General features: G+C 46.3%; 1 protein-coding gene across 9 annotated transcripts in view; it reads right to left on the bottom strand.

The window, feature by feature from the left end:
- The window catches only part of PTPRU (protein tyrosine phosphatase receptor type U), a 368,985-nt gene that overhangs the window by 213,410 nt on the left and 136,615 nt on the right, over nucleotides 1–18,960 (bottom strand). For all 9 annotated transcript variants that reach the window (XM_077932039.1, XM_077932040.1, XM_077932041.1 and 6 more), the window contains exon 2: nucleotides 8,035–8,163. In XM_077932039.1, coding sequence (XP_077788165.1) covers nucleotides 8,035–8,163 — 129 coding nt within the window. The remainder of the gene's footprint in view (nucleotides 1–8,034; nucleotides 8,164–18,960) is intronic.

Raw genomic sequence — 18,960 nt, 5'->3', positions numbered from 1 at the left:
AAACTAGGAAGGAGAATTTGGGGGCAGAGAACAAACGGATATCCATTGCCAGCAAAAACCATTGTTTCTAAGCCAAAGTCCCAGCCTGGACATAAACCTAGACGTGGAGTTTCTGAGGAGGCGTTCACAAGTGAAGTTAGATTATCACTGGGCCTCTGACGTGACACTTCTGAATGTCTGCAATCTCACATGTGTATTGAGGTTCATTTTATATTCATTTGGGACCCAGCTGGATAATAGATATTGTCAGGCGTTCAGGAGCAGAGGCAAGGGCAAGGGAGGAAACAGAGAGCGAAGGGGAGGAGGCAGAAGAAAAGATGAGTGATGACGACGACCCGAGATCTCCAAGTCTTTCCAGTGAATCGGAGGATTCACAGAAAGGAGCACCAGTGGCCAGGGCAAGGGGGGAGTTTAGGGGGGCACCCCAGGAAGATAGAGCCAGAGGGGACTCAGAGGAGAGCAGTTGGAGATCGGGACCAGCGTCACCGCCAGAGAACAGGGAAGAGGAAGGGAGCCAGGGGGCAAGCGCTGGCAGCTCACAACAGGAGGGAGGGCACGAGTCAGGGGTGGCCACACCTCCATCTGGGAGCGAAGAGACGGTTAGACGGAAGGTGGAAGGTTGGGCGCGCGCGCCAAGTTCAAATGCACAGGAAGGCGGCGCAGTAGGCAGCCCGGAAAGGGAGCCAGGTCCTAAAGCCCGGCGCAAGGAGACAGGAGGGTCCGGGGGGTCAGCGTCAGAAGAATCCCGGAAGGAAGAGACCCAGGGGGGCAGAGGGACCCAGAGAAGAACAGTCAGGCGGAAAAGGTGGAGCAGGGCTAGGATATTAAGTTGGTGTACAAGGGGCGGAGATTCAGACGGAGCTTCGCCGATCTAGCTACTAGACGTAGAGTTGCACGCAGCAGCTTGAGAATGGAAACTGTAACTCAATAAAGACTTTTACTTAATGACCGTTGGCTAGCGTGATCCTCTGTGAGCTAGGATCTTGAAGCAACTCTGACAGATATGAATTCATATTTAATGCTCAATGATAAAATGCTGTGTTTTGCCAGGAAGCGTCCGAATTTTAAGTTTATTCTGGTTTTACATAATTTATTTTTTAACTTGCATAACACATTTTATTTCATTTTAATCATTTTCATATTTGTTACGGGTAATAATCTCCTTTTTTTTTTTTAAGGGGCAAGTTACGATCTGCCAAGGAAACTCGGCATTCTAAATTTGTTTGTGATGTCATTTGTGTCCAGCCTAATGTCTGTATCTGCTATGTTGCCTTACACTTTCATAAATTCTGTTTTGTAATGGTCCAATGACTAGAAACGAATGAATCTGAATCTATTGAATGCTTGGGGAGTTGCTTCCTGTTCCCCTGTTCTCGAGTAGACACAGCCACATGGGTGGCTGCTTTGCCAACGCATCCTTTGATGTAGTACAAGTCAGCTGACTTGCAGAAGCATCAGGTGGGCAGCCTCAGGAAGAAGCAGAGAAAGCACTGTTCTGCTGCTGGGCTGAGCTAGGAAGCAGGTGTTGTAACCAGTTCATCTCAACATTTTCAAGCACTTACGTTGCCCAAGGTTGGTAATTACCCAGCTTTGAATGTGAAATCTGCCCCACGGGTAATGCTTTGAAGCATTACAAATCAAGCATCCTTTTCACTGCAAGGGGTTTGGCGTGTTTTGTGGTGGGGAGGACACTGCCTTGTCTCTTAGAATATCTTTATTTGAATGATGTTGCTGGACTACAGCTCCCATCAGCTACAAAGCTACAATTCCTAGAGTTGCTTGGGAAGAGGGGATCATTATTAAACTGCTCTGAAAATTGTAGCTCTGGGAGGGTAATCATAGAATCTTAAGAGTTGGAAGGGACCCCAAGGGTTATCTAGTCCAACCCCTTGCAATGAAGGAATCTGAGCAAAAGCATCCATGACAGATGACCATCCAACCTCTGCTTAAAAACCTCCAAGGACCAGCTCTAATGGGAGTCTGTTCTACTGCCGAACAGCTCTTACTGTCAGAAAGTTTAGTCAGAATCTCCATTCTTGCAACTTGAAGCCATTGGTTTGAGTCCTACCCTCCAGAGCAGGAGAAAACAAGCATGCTCCCTCCTCCATGTGACAGCCCTTAAGATATCTGAAGGTGGCTATCAGATCTCCTCTCAGTCTCCTCTTTTCCAGGGGTAAAACATACCCAGCTCCTTCAAGTGTTCCTCATAACGCTTAGTTTCCAGACCCTTGATCATCTTGGTTGCCCTCCTCTGCACACCTTCCAGCTTCTCAACAACCTTCTTAAATTGTGGTGCCCAGAACTGGACACAGTATTCCAAGTGTGGTCTGACTAAGGCAGAATAGAATGGTACTATTACTTCCCTTGATCTGGACACTATACTTCTGTTGATGCAGCCTGGAATAGCATTACAGTGGTACCTCGGGTTAAGTACTTAATTCGTTCTGGAGGTCTGTTCTTAACCTGAAACTGTTCTGAACCTGAAGCACCACTTTAGCTAATGGGGCCTCCTGCTGCTTCCGCGCCGCCGGAGCACAATTTCTGTTCTCATCCTGAAGCAAAGTTCTTAACCCGAGGTACTATTTCTGGGTTAGCGGAGTCTGTAACCTGAAGGATATGTAACCTGAAGCATATGTAACCCGAGGTACCACTGTACTTTTTTTTTTTTTGCTGCTGCAACACACTGCTAACTCATGTTAAGCTTGTGGTCCACCAGGACCCCTAGATCCTGTTCACATGTACTGCTAGTAGGCCCTGTGTCCCCCATCCTATATTTGTGCATCTGGTTCTTCCTGCCTAAGTGCAGAACCTTACATTTGTCCCTACTGGAATTCATTTTGTTAGCTTGTGCCCAGTTCTCCAATCTGTTAAGGTCATTTTGAATTCTGATTCTGTCTTCTGCAGCATTAGCTACCCTCCCAGTTTGGTGTTATCTTCAAATTTGATTAGCATCCCCTCAATTCTTTCCTCCAAGTCATTTATAAATATGTTAAACAAAAACAGGCCCAGGACAGAACCCTGCAGCACCCACTTGTCACTTTTTAACAGGATGACGAGGAACCATTAATGAGTACTCTTTGGGTTTGGTCAGTCAATCATCTACAAACCCACCGAACAGTTACCTCATTCAACCCACATTTTACCAGCTTCCTCACGAGAATATCATGGGAATATAATGATGTTGCTGGACTATGGCTCCCAAAATTCTGCCATGACTGTTTGAAATGGTATGTAACTTTAAATGTATGGCTCAGATGGGATCTCTGTTATAGAATGCCCTCTCTGGAGAGACTCGCTTATCACCTTCTTTGTTTCCGCAACAGGTTAAGATCTGCTTTAAGTCTCACAGACCTTTAAAGTGAGAACTTCTCGATTCACTGAATGTTAGATGGACTGTATATTTTTACTGATGCTGGGTGCTTTTCCTATGATGTTTTACACTGCCCCTAAAAAATAAATAAATACTAGGCTGATTCTTACTTTAATCCAGCAATTAATATTCTCTTTTGGTTGTTTTTCTGAATATTGCTGTTTTAATGTAAGCTGCCCAGAGAGCAGTGATACTGAGTGGCATATCAAGGCTGTTATTAAATAAAGTAACGTTCAAGCAGCCTTGCCAGTGCCGGCGTTATGCTTTGAAGGGGAGTTGGAAAAGATTGCCTGGAGGAGGCCTCCCTGAATAGCCTCACTGCCTCCTCATCACTGCAGCTGATACCCATTCACTTACCCTGTCTCTCTGTACCCTAGCCACACTGCCACCTATCTTATTGGACTGGGGCTTTTGCCATCATGGGAAGCAGTAATCATTACCAGAGCTTCTTCTGGGTCAGAGGCAAGACAAGGCAAATCAGCACCTTGGACAGATCCCAGTGAACCCTGCTGGCTGAAATAGGGAGGAAAGGGACATAAGAAGCCAATGGCCTCTCTGGTCCAGCATCCTATTCTCACAGGGGGCAATTAGATGCCCACAAGCAGGACCCAAGCACGGGGCCCCTCTGACGGTTTCAAGCAATTCAAAAGCAGTATCTCTGACCGACTAGATCAGGGACTAGACTCATATGAGGGCTTAAGAATGCTGGCAGGGGGGCTCTGTTCAAGTGGTTCCATGCCCTAGGGAGATCTGTAGTCCATCTTTAAAGGGCTTGTAGGCTATTGTGCAGTTTCATGCTTCCGTGTGGTTGTGGAACAAGAAAGCCCACAGGAAAGTCCTCTTCAAACGGACAGGAAAGTCACAACCTTAGGCCAAAACAGTGTAGAAGGTACAGCCAGGGACTCCCTCTCAACTGGGGTGACCGAGGCATCATCTTTGAAGGTGACCCGGAAACTGCAATTAAGCCAGAATGCGGCAGCTACACTGGTGACTGGGAGTGGCTGCTGGAACCATATAACACCGGTCCTGAGAGATCTGCATTGGCTCCCAGTACATTTCCGAGCACAATTCAAAGTGTTGGCGCTGACCTTTAAAGCTCTAAACAGCCTCGGTCCTGTATACCTGAAGGAGCGTCTCCATCCCCATCGTTCCACCCAGACACTGAGACCCAGCGCCGAGGGCCTTCTGGTGGTTCCCTCATTGCGAGAAGTGAGGTTACAGGGAACCAGACAGAGGGCCTTCTTGGTAGTGGCACCCGCCCTGTGGAACGCCTTCCCATCAGATGTCAAGGAAATAAGCAGCTATCCTATTTTTAAGAGACATCTGAAGGCAGCCCTGTTTAGGGAAGTTTTTAATATTTAATGCTGCATTGTTTTTAACATTTGATTGGGAGCCTCCCAGAGTGGCTGGGGAAACTCAGCCAGATGGGTGGGGTATAATTAATAAGTTGTTGTTGTTGTTGTTGTTGTTGTTGTTGTTGTTGTTGTTGTCTGAATCAAGAGTGCTCCACGGGCCAACACAGGGACCCTAAGGCAAAGGACATGACACCATCCAAAAGGAGAGGCCAAGGTGAGCAGAGGCTGCTGCTGCTCTTCCTTCTATTTGCCCCTGTTGCTGCTCACTCACTTGGAGAGGGGCAGGTTCACACGCTGCAACCCTGAAGGGTTGCAGCAGCAGAGCCGGAGGGCTGGCACTGGGCTCCCTGCAGGGGTATAGGCCTCAGCAGTTGCCCAACAATGCCAACTCAGATGCCAACACTGCAAGTCCATTTAGAGAATGGTAGAAAAGTTTTGTGTGGGCGTGTGTGGGTGTCCCGCCCCCATGCAAGAGTTTTCCAGTGATGCTCTTAATGGCTGAGCCAATTCCAAATTAATCTTGGGAGGGAAGCCACCCATGGCTAATCAGAAGCAAGAAAATTCTGCAATGCGGACTTTCCGTAAATGCAGATTGGTGACATCACCCACTTGTTGTCATTTATGTATCGCCTAATACTGCTTCTTCGGTGAAAGCAAAACCTTTGTATCTAGACAGGCACTTAGCAGCTATGGATGAGCAGAAGTTTCTGTAAATGGCACATTTAGCATGGTCTGAACCCCCCAGATAAAAGGCAGGTTAAAAGCCTTCTATAGTGATAAAGGTATATCACTGGAGATGCAATTTATCATCCTCGGCTGTCCTTGGTTCCATTTCTTGGGTCAGATGTCTTATCTCACGAAAATAATGGAGAAAGTATAAGGCTGCTGGATTTACAGCTATGGAAACCATCCATCGCACAATGACTGGAGCCCCTTTGCTGAGAATTACTCATTTGCTTACTTTGGACTGTCATTTTGGCTTTCCCCCACAATAGCTCGTGAGTGCCAAATCCATATGACAATCGCAGTGAGCACAGTGTACTCAACATTTCCGTTGTGTTATTTAGTGTGCTATTCCACTATGCTGATATATGCTTTTGTTAACCCTCAAGACTGATGGCTAGCACACTCTCTACATGGGACCACTCCTGAAGATAAATCGATGCAGAAAGCAGCTCACCATCTCCTTATAGATCTTGGGAGATGGGAGCAGACACATAAGAAGCACAAAATTTTAGAGTAGGAAAGTGCCATACAGGTCATCCAGTCCAACCCTCGACTCAATGCAAGAAACTCAGTCTGGCTTATGTCAGCTGTTCTGGGTTGTCAGGTATGCTTTCGGGCCCAATTCAAGTGGATGGAGTTAGGGATGAAAGCAGCATATAAAGACTATTAATAAATAAGCAACATTCAAGCAACAGTGCCAGGGTCAGAAAATAAAATAACAATGAAGACAAGCCATTGCAACAATAAACTGCAGATTGTTTCTCACTGAGACACAAGTAATTATTCAATATTAGAGAAGAGAGTCAAGTTCACACATGCTTCTCAAATTTAATACAGTATTACACAATCCATAAGTTCTTCGAGACTTTCAGCACGGGTTTTGAATTTGTCTGTATATATTATGAAACTTCATCAGTTGTAAGAACCTGAGAATATAAGGGAAGCCTGCTAGATCAGCCCAACAACCGATCCAGTCCAGCATCCCATTCTCACACTGGCCAACCAGATACACATGGGAAACCTGCAAACAGGACTTGGGCACAATAGCACATTCTCCCCTCCTATGGTTTCCAGCAACTGGTTTTCAGAATCATTACTACCTCTAGCTGTGGAGGCAGATCATAACCATCATGGCTACTCACCGTCAATAGCCCTCACCTCCATGAATTTGCCTAATTGTCTCTTAAAGACATCTAGGTTGGTGGTGTTCACTGCCTCTTGTGGGAGTGAGCTCCATAGTCTACCTATGTGCTGCATTAAGTCTGCTATGAATACATATTTCTTCTTTTGGCCTTTACTCATGTGAGGTTGTTGGATTAGATTCTCTGTGAAGACCATTTCCCATATTTTACTGTACAATTTCAATAGAGAGATGCCTTGCAAATCATTTGAAAAACTAGCTACAGATGTCCATGCTGCAATTAATGGTCAGGACTTATATGACCAAAGGAGCATCACCACCAAAAATAAGCCTGTCCATCCCTTAAGTCTGGCTGAACAGATTCACTTCAAGATCCCACTTCTGTCTAAGTCCCTGTAGAACTTCTTAAAATGTAGACAAGAAAAGTAGACCACGTTAGGCTAGATGAACAAATAATCTGACCCGGCCACAATATATGACAACATCCTTTGCTCCTTATGCAGAAGACTACAAAGGTTATTCTCCAAATACAGCCATTATGGAATAGAACAAGGCATTTCATGTAGAGAAGAAACTAATTGCTAGCTGGGGAGAATAATTGCTTGGTGTGATGTTAAAATACCCAACTGTGTAAAGGTCAAATCCTGATGACCATTAAGTCGCTTCCAGAGCAGCTCTGCTTTTTAAGACACGGTTTCCATCCAACCCCAGAAATTACCTGCATTGTCATTCCTAGATGTATGACCTTGGTGTTTTTCAAACCTTAATGCATGTATTGTTGGAACTATCTAAGCTTACCAAGCAATCCATGGAGCTTTGCACATGACTGCCAAGTCCTCTTCATTATTCATCACCAATCTCTCATATCTTTACATCATCTGCAAACTTTAATGCAGCAGCAAATTGCTCCAGATGCTTGTCAAAAACTATATATGTATATTAGAATAGAGCATAAGACCTGTTCCTTCTAACCAGGTTATGATTCAGTCTTCCCCACCCCGGTGCCCTTCAGATATTTTGGAAAACAACTGCCAACATAGTCTGACTCAGAAAAAGGCATCTTCCTATGTGTTTGTTTGCTGTGATAGACCTATTCATACTTATTGGAGAATCCCTTGACCTTACTTTGTAAAATAATACTTTCCCTCTTCTTCCCTTGGTATTCAGGTGTGTATGTGTATATACATTTCATTGTTTTTTATATTTTCTGTTGAAAACTGCCCAGAGTAGCTGGGGCGACCCAGTCAGATAGGCAGGGTATAAGTAATGTTGTTGTTGTTGTTGTTGTTGTTGTTGTTGTTGTTGTTGTTGTTGTTGTTATTGTTAACACATACACATTTAGTTGGTCAACTGAACAAATGGACTATGGTTCATAAAAGCTGGTGCTAAATGCATTTCCTAGTCTACAAAATGCCACAAGACTCTTTCTTGTTCCAACTCACCATGAGGAAGATCAGATGTCAGGTGGGGCATGAGGTAGCTCCGGGTCAGCTGCCAATCAAAGTCATCCTCAACACCTTGGCTATACTCACACTGGTTTAAGTCCCCGTCTTCTTCAAAAGTACAGCCAGCTGTGGGATAGAGACAAAAAGAAACATTGGGATGAAGGACAGCATATTTTTCCCAGAAAGAGAGACACAAAACAAATCTTAAGAGGACACAGAAAACATCAGAGAAAGCACACAAAGGACACAATCGATAGGTATTTCCACCGTTGAAATCCATCCTGCCTTACAGCTCTCGTTTCAAAGAGCTGAAGGAGAACTTGTAGGTCATCTAGCTCAAATGGAGGAAATCCAGATTTAGAGCACCGCCAACAGATGGCTGCCCAGTCTCCACCTGAGATCTACTGCCGGAAGCTGTGTGGCTCTGAATACAGGTTGTAAGGAACTCCAAATGGGAAGAGTGCTGTTGCACACACGTCCAGCTTGTGGGCTTCCCAAAGGCATCTGGGTTGCCACTGTGAAAACAGGATGCTGGACTAAATGGGCCTTTGGCCTGATCCAGCAAGCCCCTTATGTTCTGATGTGGGGAACTGCTGCCTTTACACAGGGACACGGGGAGGCGGCAGTGACAGTGGAGAGTGTCAGAGCCATCAGCATGCAAGTTAAGGGCATCTCAGTATGATGCCAGCGCTTCATAATTATTTCCTTGCATGGCTCATCCCAACTTCTTTTATCACTTCAATTAGCAAAGCCACCTCACCTGTCACCACTGACAGAACAGAAAATAACAACTTGGACAAAAAAGTATTTGCAAATGCTCTCCTTGCTCTCCCACCCTGTTTCCCCAAATTTAAGTTTCCCCTGCTAGTATGAAACTTGTAAAAAAACCCAGGAGTCCCATCAGGTTTTAGACTCATCGAGATATTTAAAATCAAATCAGGATTCAGCAAGGCTAAACACTGATTAAAGGGGTGGGTATTGTAGGGCCAGGGACACGGGTGGCGCTGTGGGTAAAAGCCTCAGCGCCTAGGGCTTGCCGATCGAAAGGTCGGCGGTTCGAATCCCCGCGGTGGGGTGCGCTCCCGTCACTCGGTCCCAGCGCCTGCCAAACTAGCAGTTCGAAAGCACCCCGGGTGCAAGTAGATAAATAGGGACCGCTTACTGGCGGGAAGGTAAACGGCGTTCCGTGTGCTGCGCTGGCTCGCCAGATGCAGCTTTGTCACGCTGGCCACGTGACCCGGAAGTGTCTCCGGACAGCGCTGGCCCCTGGCCTCTTAAGTGAGATGGGCGCACAACCCCAGAGTCTGTCAAGACTGGCCCGTACGGGCAGGGGTACCTTTGCCTTTATTGTAGGGCCACAAGATGTGGGTGGGAGGGATCCAGGGGAGAGTAAAATACCATATTTTTCGCTCTACAGGACGCACCCGACCATAGAATGCACCTTGTTTTAGAGGGGGAGAAAAAGAGAGAAAAAATTCTCCCCCTCTCTGCCCAGCACCCCTTCAGCAAAGCGGCCGTTCAAGGTACGTTGGAAGCCTGGAGAGCGAGAGGAGTCGGTGCACACGACCCCTCCCGCTCTCCAGGCTTCAGTGAAGACAACCCAAAGCCTCCGGAGCATGGCGGGAGTTCCCGCTGCACTCTGGAGGCTTCGGGTTCCTTTCGACCTGCTCTTTGCGGCTGGCGGGGGGAAGCCCACTGCCAGCCCCAAAGAGCAGGTCGGGGAGCAGCGGAAATGCATGCAGCCTTCCCGCTGCTCCACGAGCTTGTGGGGCTGGCGGTGGGGGGAAGTGCTGCTTTAAGGAGTGCACGGCTCCTGCGGGCTTTTCTACGAGGAGGGAGAAGGGACTGAATGTCCGTGTCAGTCCCTTCTCCCTCCTGGGGAAAAGCCCGCAAGAGCTGTGCGAAGCTTGTGTGCGGCTTTTGGGGGCTTTTCCTGCCTGCCTCCCCCCTGCATTCGCTCCATAAGACGCACACACATTTCCCCTTACTTTTTAGGAGGGGAAAAGTGCGTCTTATGGAGTAAAAAATACGGTAGTGTATATCTGGCACACATATAATGCAAATTGTTTGGACTGCTATATAAAGGACACTTGCTATGGAATAAGTCCCACTGAACATAGTAGCCCGGCTCCCCCATAATACTAGGCCAAAGCATGGTTAGGTATAAACCACAAGCTGCAGAAAGTGTTTATTCTCGGACATTACCTACATAGTATATTTAAAGCACTATGGTGCCACTGTAACAGTCATGGCTTTCCCCAAAGAGTCCTGGGAACTGCCATTGTTTTAAGGGTGCAGGGAGTCTTTAGGACATGCATAGGCAAACTTGACCCTCCAGTTGTTTTGGGACTACAACTCCCACCATCCCTAGCTAACAGGACCAGTGGTCAGGGATGATGGGAGTCGTAGTCCCAAAACATCTGAAGGGCCGAGTTTGCCTATTGCCTGCTTCAGGAGATTCCTATTCCCCTCACAAAGCTCTGTGAGAGAAACAGTGGTCTCCTAACAACTCTCAGCACTTTAACACACTACAACAGATCCCAGGATTCTTTTGGGCAAGCTATTTCTGCTTAAAGAGGAATGGCACTGCTTCATAGTGTGGATGTGGCCTTAGGTTACCTCTTGTAGCATGTCCAGGAGTGAGAAATCACAAGGCCAGGTTCAGACATAAAGCTAGCTCAACACACAGCTTAGATCCAGACAGCACAGCAGCAGGCTGGCCAGGGGAAGAGCAAAGAATTGATTATTTTTTGCCTGCTAACTCATACATGCTTAGCCATGCTTTGGCTAAGCACCGTGTGCAAATGGAACTAGCAGGACTTAGGTTTGCACAGAGGACTGTGCAGTTCTCTACTTCTGCCAGCCTGATCCACTTTTTGCTACATCACTATGCAGCAGTGCCGCCTCAACCACTCTGTAATTGGATGGTTTTGCATCATGCAAAGCAGCAACTGATATTAGCAGGCAGGCATTGTGGTTTTTAAGCACATTTCCCTTCCCTGTCCCAACTGATAGCCCACACCTATCAACATGCTAGCCAGCCACTGAAATCCATGCATGTTGACTGGTCTCACTTCTACTAGGATCATTTCAATGGTGCTCCATCTGGAGAATTTAACAGGACAGGACGACATTTAATGGGCTGAAAGCACCAACCACCCAAAGGTCTTGTTAAATGGGATACAGGGCCTTTAATGGATGAAGGTAGGGCTGACAGATGTCTCATATTTTAGGGGACTGTATTTTATTCCAGAATGTGTCATCTCTACAGAACATAACAGACTGCCTTCCTGATTCTCACCTCCTCAATCCCTGCCCCAGGCTGCTCAGCCAACACAGACGAGATGGCTTATTTGAGAGCATCTTTTTGATCTGACTCACCTAGAGAACTGGGCCAAAACCAAAACAAAACGAGCTAAGAGCAGACAATGTTGCTGCATTCTAGCACTTTGGTGAAATAGGGCTCAGGAGCCACTACTAAGCATTGATGCAGAACTTTAAATTTGCAATGAGCTTTACAGTGTTTGAGAATATGTGCTTATCTCTCTGCATGGAAGACTAATGTTATCTCCGCACCCCCCTCCCGGAGGTTATGGTGGTCATTTTATAATGCCATTTCAGTAAATCAGAGCATGTTTTGAGAGGGTGTGTGCATGAACTGTATCTGTGTGCACACTGCATATCTGGGAGCTCTCAAATTCAAATTGGAGGAAGGAGGTGCCGAAAGGCATGGCAATGGCCACCAGCTTTCAAATAGAGCATACAACTGCATGGAGGCTGTCTATCAATGGCTTCTAGACCTAGGAAGCTGTCTTTGGTCTATCTACTCCATGCACCCTGCAGATTTTTATTGTTGGGCTACAGCTCACATCAGACCCTCCCACTGTGGTCAACCATCAGGTAAGGTGGCAGCTGTAGTCCAAGACAACTGGAGGGTAGCAGGTTGGGGAAGACTGATCTGCTCTGACTGGCTGTGACTCTCAAGGATCTCTGGTATAGGTAAATGCTGTTTGGGCTTTTCATAGAAAATGTAAAGCATAAAATCAGAAAAGATCCCCCATACCATGAGGTGCTGCTGAGTGCGGCTCACTGCAATGGAAAGCTTCTCCGCAAGAGTATTTTTTAATGCATTTAAGAACATTACCAATAAAGAAATGTCTGCAACTTTTTTTAAGGAGGGGGATAATGCCTGTAGCAATCTGCAAGGTGAAAGGTTTTATGACTCATCCTCAACCTTGCAGAATAAAGTCATTCCCAAATCCATCAAAGCCCTCTTCCCACAAGCTGTCGGAGTTCAGCAGCCAGGCTATACTGTTCCATGCATTGATCATATTGTGTACACACACACACACACACACACACACACACACACACACACACCATCTTCTATTGCCTAAGACCTCAGGATGCCAAGCCTTGAAGGCTCTGGGGTTCGATGTAAGAGTGTGTGTGTGTGTGTGTGTGTGTGTGTGGCCTGTTAACTGGCACAGCCCAGCTTGTTGAGTGCTGACCTATTGTTCCATTAAAGCCACAGATTACAAGCAGGGCAGTGCTTCAGCAATAATTAATGCTGGCCCCCTGAGCCAACGGGAGCAGGCATATTAAGAAAGCTCTGAGCAAGCAGAATGAGCAAAGGCAAATGGCCCCTGAGCAGTCCAGGCAGAACCTATTTATTATTTCGTTACTTGTTTAACAATCTCTTTCCCCTTCCCATCCCCAAGTCACACCGGTCAGTTCTGCTCCCCCAAGGTCCTTCACTGGAGTTTTTAAAAGACGCACCACCAGTTCAATATCTCCACGAGGCAATTAGCAGGCTGCTCTCCAGCCCTGATGCAGCTTTGCGGCAAAAAAGAAGCAGCAAGAAATCAAGAATTGGGTGGCCAAGTGTCCCAACCTTAAAAGAGGGCAGTTCTCTATCTGGGTTGTTTGGCTGCATTCACATGGCAGGTGATTCCATTTCCCCAATGTTGCCCTACCTGTTAGTTTATGTGCTATATTCGAGCTTTCACCTAACAGAAAAGCCATGTAAAGCTACAATACAGTGTGCTTAGTGCTTATTTTCGTGTTATTTTCAGAGACAATTAAGAGCAGCAGTGGGGAATTAGTCGCTCACAATATGTTGTTCAACTCCAATCAGCCCTGGCCAGCTGTTCTGTTTCAGGCAGCGGTCCCTGCTGGGGAAAGGGGTCTAGACCCAGGCCCAGGCCTGTCCCAGCTGGATCCCTGAAGCAAAATACTACTCAAGTCAATATCCAGGATCTGCTGAGCAGTTAGGTCAGCCCAGACTCATATTCCTCAAAGGCAGGCCAGCAAAGAGTTAAATTCCAAGGTACAACAAAGTGTCAGCTTCTGGGATGGGTCAAGATAAGGGGGCCACCCTTCATGATGCCCCCACCCACATGCAAAGAGAGCTTTCATGTTGCTCCAGCAAGCTGCATACACAGACTAAGCCTTAAATAGGGTTTGGGCTTCCTTCAGGCTATTGGCTCCACCCTCACAATGAATTAGGCTTCCACTCTAAAAGGGGAGCCACTTGCTCTAGAATCTTTTGTCTGCAGCCGCGGGGAAGCAACTGCAGAGTGTACTGTGTTTGGAGCTGGTGTCCTCAAAGTTTGAGGATGGTCTGTTCTTTCTGCTGATCAAAATTCTGAAGAAGGAAGAGCACTGAGGTGTGTTTCCAAGGTCAAATCCTGATCTAAGATACCATCTCTCTCTGGGGTCTGTTCTCTAGAAGCACTGGGCCCACCTGTGATCTAGAGGTCACCTTCTGAATGCAATTATATATATGTACACACACACACACACACACACACATACCACATCTGACTGGGTTTCCTCAGCCACTCTGGACGGCTCCCAACAGAATATTAAAAACATGACAAAACATCAAACATTAAAAACTTCCCTAAACAGGGTTGCCTTCAGATGTCTTCTAAAAGTCAGATAGTTTTTTATTTCCTTGACATCTGATGGGAGGGCGTTCCACAGAGTGGGTGCCACTACCGAGAAGGCCCTCTGCCTGGTTCCCTGTAACCTCACTTCTCACAGTGAGGGAACCACCAGAAGGCCTTTGGAGCTGGACCTCAGTGTCCAGGCTGAATGATGGGGGTGGAGATGCTCCTTCAGGTATACTGGGCCGAGGCTGTTTATAAAGGTCAGCACCAACACTTTGAATTGTGCTTGGAAACGTACTGGGAGCTGTTTTCTTGAGCAAAGGTAACACAAAGGTGAGGCCAGCTTGTGCTATTCTTCTTTACTAGACTCTTCACATACACACCCCAAGAACAGCTGACCCAGCAATGTATTCAACGTTCAATTCTGTCCATCTGCCAAGTCTGCAGAGCTGGGAGCTGTGACTTTGCTCCAGACGGCCCCAATCAAAGCGACCTAGCCCTGCGGAGAGGATGGCGCAGGCAACTGGGTATGTTCCAGCCAACAGTCTATTAATTACTTATTGGCTTCTGTTGCTCTGTGCGTCAGACAGCTATTTTGAAAACACACATATCCATGCAAAGTCCCCTTATGCCCTAAAACGGCTTGCAAGAAGGAACAGCTTGAAGTAAGGCAGAATGGAAGTGCATAAGTACATTCACTCATGGGAGGACAAGGCAGTTCTTAGAATCATAGAAGGATGGGGTCTCAAGGGTCATCTAGTCCCACCCCCTGCAATGAAGGAAACACAGCTAAAGAATCCCTGGCACTTGGCCATCCAACTTCTGTTGAGAAACCTGTTGAGAGAGTCCACCACCTTCGGAGGTAGTTTGTTCAGCTGCCAAACAGCTCTTACTATCAGAAAGTTCTTCCTAATGTTTAGTTAGAACCTCCTTTCTTATAATGTGAATCCATTGGTTCAGATCCTTGTGAGGATACCCAGAGCTTACAGGGTTAACAGCCCAAGGGAAATGATGTCCTGTCACTGGGGTGTGTTCGCATATGGGGTTTGTACTTTGTTATGTGAACAGTTTTTACTTTCTGTTTTGGCTACGACAGGAGAAGCATAATGTCTTCGCTATCTCCTGGTTCAGCATCTTAAAAAGCAGAGACATCACCTTGCCAACAAAGGTCCGTATAGTTAAAGCTATGGTTTTCCCAGTAGTGATGTATGGAAGTGAGAGCTGGACCATAAAGAAGGCTGATCGCCGAAGAATTGATGCTTTTGAATTATGGTGCCAGAGGAGACTCTTGAGAGTCCCATGGACTGCAAGAAGATCAAACCTCTCCATTCTTAAGGAAATCAGCCCTGAGTGCTCACTGGAAGGACAGATCCTGAAGCTGAGGCTCCAATATTTTGGCCACCTCATGAGAAGAGAAAACTCCCTGGAAAAGACCCTGATGTTGAGAAAGATTGAGGGCACAAGAAGAAGGGGACGGCAGAGGACGAGATGGCTGGACAGTGTTCTCGAAGCTTGACTTTGACCAAACTGCGGGAGGCAGTGGAAGACAGGAGTGCCTGGCACGCTCTGGTCCATGGGGTCACGAAGAGTCGGACACAACTAAACGACTAAACAACAACATCTCCTGGTTGTTGTTTTGCTGCTGTACAATAAAGCTTCGTAGAGTAGAAGCAGCTGTTGTATGAGAGTTTTACTGCATGGCTGAGATTCCTTCCACACAGGCACCACTGCGCAAGATATTCTGCTGTAGCTGGGAGACGCAGGTTGGCACAGTGGAAGTGGACTGGATGCCACAACAGTCCTGCTGTTTGCAGCCTTGACAGACTCTCGACAGAACAATCCTGCCCTCCGGAGCAAGAGAAAACAAGCTTGCTCCATCTTCCATGGGACAGCCCTTCAGATATTTGATGGTGGCTATCCTATCACTCCCCAGTCTTCTCTTCTCCAGGCTAATCATACCAAATTCCCTCAACCATTCCTCATGAGGCTTGGTTTCCATCCCCAATGGCAGTGAAGAGATCTTTCTACAGTCAGCAGAGGAACAAAGCTTAGCACCAGGGCAGGATATGGAATTGCTGCAACAGGAATAGTGTCTCTGAGCCCCTGCTCCTTCATTCTACAGTGGTACCTCAGGTTACAGACGCTTCAGGTTACAGACGCTTCAGGTTACAGACTCTGCTAACCCAGAAATAGTACCTCGGATTAAGAACTTTGCTTCAGGATGAGAATAGAAATCACGCAGTGGCAGCGGGAGGCCCCATTAGCTAAAGTGGTACCTCAGGTTAAGAACAGTTTCAGGTTAAGAGCAGACCTCCAGAAAGAATTAAGTTCTTAACCAGAGGTACCACTGTATTCCATTCCACACATACATAAATACCAACTTTAGCAAGTAGGAACTCAAATTTTATTTCTTCCACACCTGCTGAAGAGAATGGCATGCCAAAGCCATCTCTCCCTCTCCATGCAGCTTGGCAAAATATAGAAAGATAGATTCCTCGTTTCACATTCTTGGAATGGATAACCGCTCATTCCCCTAGGAAGCAGCTCCCTCTCTTCCTCCTTCACTCACCCCTATGTTGCAAGTCATTTGCTCGCTTGATGCAAAACCGAGAATATTTATTTCCACCTCTCAAGCGATTTGGGATAAAGGAGCCAAGCAAGTTCAGACAAACAGTACGGTGCAGTCATCTCAAATGCCAGGCCATTTGTCATTTCACAACTTATTCTAATAGAGCCAGGACTATTAATACAATGGCTGGGGTTGTGTGTGTGTTGGGGGAAGCAGCCACACTTTATTTCAAAGCCAGTAAAAGCACTTTTGGGGGTGGGGGGTGGCTGGCTATGGGAAGTGAAACAGACGGCTGGATATTTGACACAGCAGAGCCAGCAGTTCAGGTTTCCATCCCCCTAAAATTAGAATTATTCTGTTCCACAGACGAAGCCATAGAATCATGAAGGCAGACCTCATTTAATACACAAACGCACCAAGAATGCACACACAACCAAATATATTCTGCATCAGGGGTGAGCAACATCTTGTCGGTTGAGAACAGGGGCGGACAATTCTGGCAATTTTGGTCTGTTTTTAATTTTTTTGTTACTCCAGTCTTAAATTCAGTTCTCCATATTTCCAGGTCGGTTAATTTATATTTATATTTATATTTATATTTATATTTATATTTATATTTATATTTATATTTATATTTATATTTATATTTATATTTATATTTATATTTATATTTATATTTATATTTATATTTATATTTATATTTATTTAGAAAAATGTCCTCATGAAAATTGGTCAGCTTTTTAGTGTGAATTTCTCCTAATAGGCACAATTTTGCCTAATGCATGCATTTTCTCAAAGCAAATTTCCGTAATGTAATGCATTTTGTACGTCATTCTCTATAATGCATGCATTTATGTGCGCACTTTAGCCTAGTAGGTGCATTTCCTAACACATTGCTTGGCTGAAGAGCTGCATTTAAAAAATCAGAGAAGCATAAATTCCAGCTGTGTTTGTTTGCATATTTTTTCAGAAAGTACAAATTAGGTACATGCACCTTTAACTACCAACTGAATTGGATTCCTGCTCCCATCCTAAAATAAGGGCCACATTCCCTCAAGGATAATCTGTTGGGGAGTGAGGCTCAGGCAATAAATGGGTGGAGTTTCAACCAGCAATCGGTGGGGCCAGAGCCCAAAATGGGTGTGCCACCCCTTTCCCCTTTATTTCTAACCTCCTGTAGTATCCTGGAAAAAGGGAATGACTGGCTGAAAGCCTAAACAGGAGCACTCCACACTGGAACATTTTGTTAGGCAGTTATTTTCAATGGAAGGGAAACAACTTTTTTTAAAAAATGCAGAAAACAACGTACCACATTTTTCGCTCTATAAGACGCACCAGACCATATGAGGCACCAAGTTCTTGGAGGAGGAAAACAAGGGGAAAAATATTCTGAATCCCAGAAGCCAGAACAGCAAAAGGGATCTGGCTTCTGGAATAGCTGATAGCTTCTCTTGCTGTTCTGGCTTCTGGGATAGCTGCGCGCAGCCTCTCCCAGGCAGCGGGATGAAGGCTTCCCCTGCCCTGAAGAGGCTCCCCCAAGAGCCGCGCTCCCTTTAAAGAGCCCCGTAGAGCGTGTGTGAGGCTCTTGGGGGCTTTTTCCAGAGGAGGGAGTAGGGCAGCCCTTCTCCCTCCTCGGGGAAAAGCCCCCAAGAGCCGCACACAGAGCACTGAGCAGAGCCTCCTGCCTGCATTCACTCCATAAGACGCACACACATTTCCCCTTATTTTTTAGGAGGGGAAAGTGCGTCTTATAGAGCGAAAAATATGGTAATTATTTATGTAGTGCAGGGTTTCCCAAACTTGGGTCTCCAGCTGTTGTTGGACTACAACTCCCATCAAACATGGGACCTTTTGCATAATAAACCATTGCACTCTAATAGTAGTCTCGCCATCAGCAAGAAGTTCGCCTCCACCCACGGGGCCCAGCTAGCTTGCAAGAAGAAGCATGAAAACGGAAATTGGAATTGTTAAATGCACGGTAGCACAATGCAAGGCACAGTCTTTGAAAGGGCTTTGTCTAGCTAAGCGTAATGCCTCCCTCCTCCCTCTTTCAGCGTTTCGGATAGGATTAGAGGCGGGAACGTCTGTCAGGAATATTAACATGACTAACAGCCACACGCTGAGCAAAGCTACTCAGGCCTCAATCTTCCTAAGCAAGGCCCCCTGCCAGCTGGACGCCACCTTCGGTGCAATTTGTGAAGCACTGTGACTTAGAAAGTACTCGTTTTAGGCTTCGAGAATGAAAAATGAATAACCTTAAGCTGTAGCACGCAAGCCTGTCCAAGTTAACTGGAAAGAAGCACCATGCCCAGGTGATAAGTCCAACTGACAATATTGCCTCTATGACTATGGTTGCATTTTTGTCCTCGGTTTAAATTGGGGAGCAAGCCCCATTGAATTCCATAGGAGGACAGATGGTTGGGATGTAGTAGAGGGGGAGAAGGGCCACACCAATTGGCA

This window comes from Podarcis muralis, chromosome 7 (genome assembly GCF_964188315.1).
Source record: "Podarcis muralis chromosome 7, rPodMur119.hap1.1, whole genome shotgun sequence".
In the NCBI taxonomy this organism is placed as follows: Eukaryota; Metazoa; Chordata; class Lepidosauria; order Squamata; family Lacertidae; genus Podarcis; species Podarcis muralis.
The sequence above is the reverse complement of the archived record's forward strand: the minus strand, read 5'-3'. Positions and strand labels throughout refer to the sequence as shown.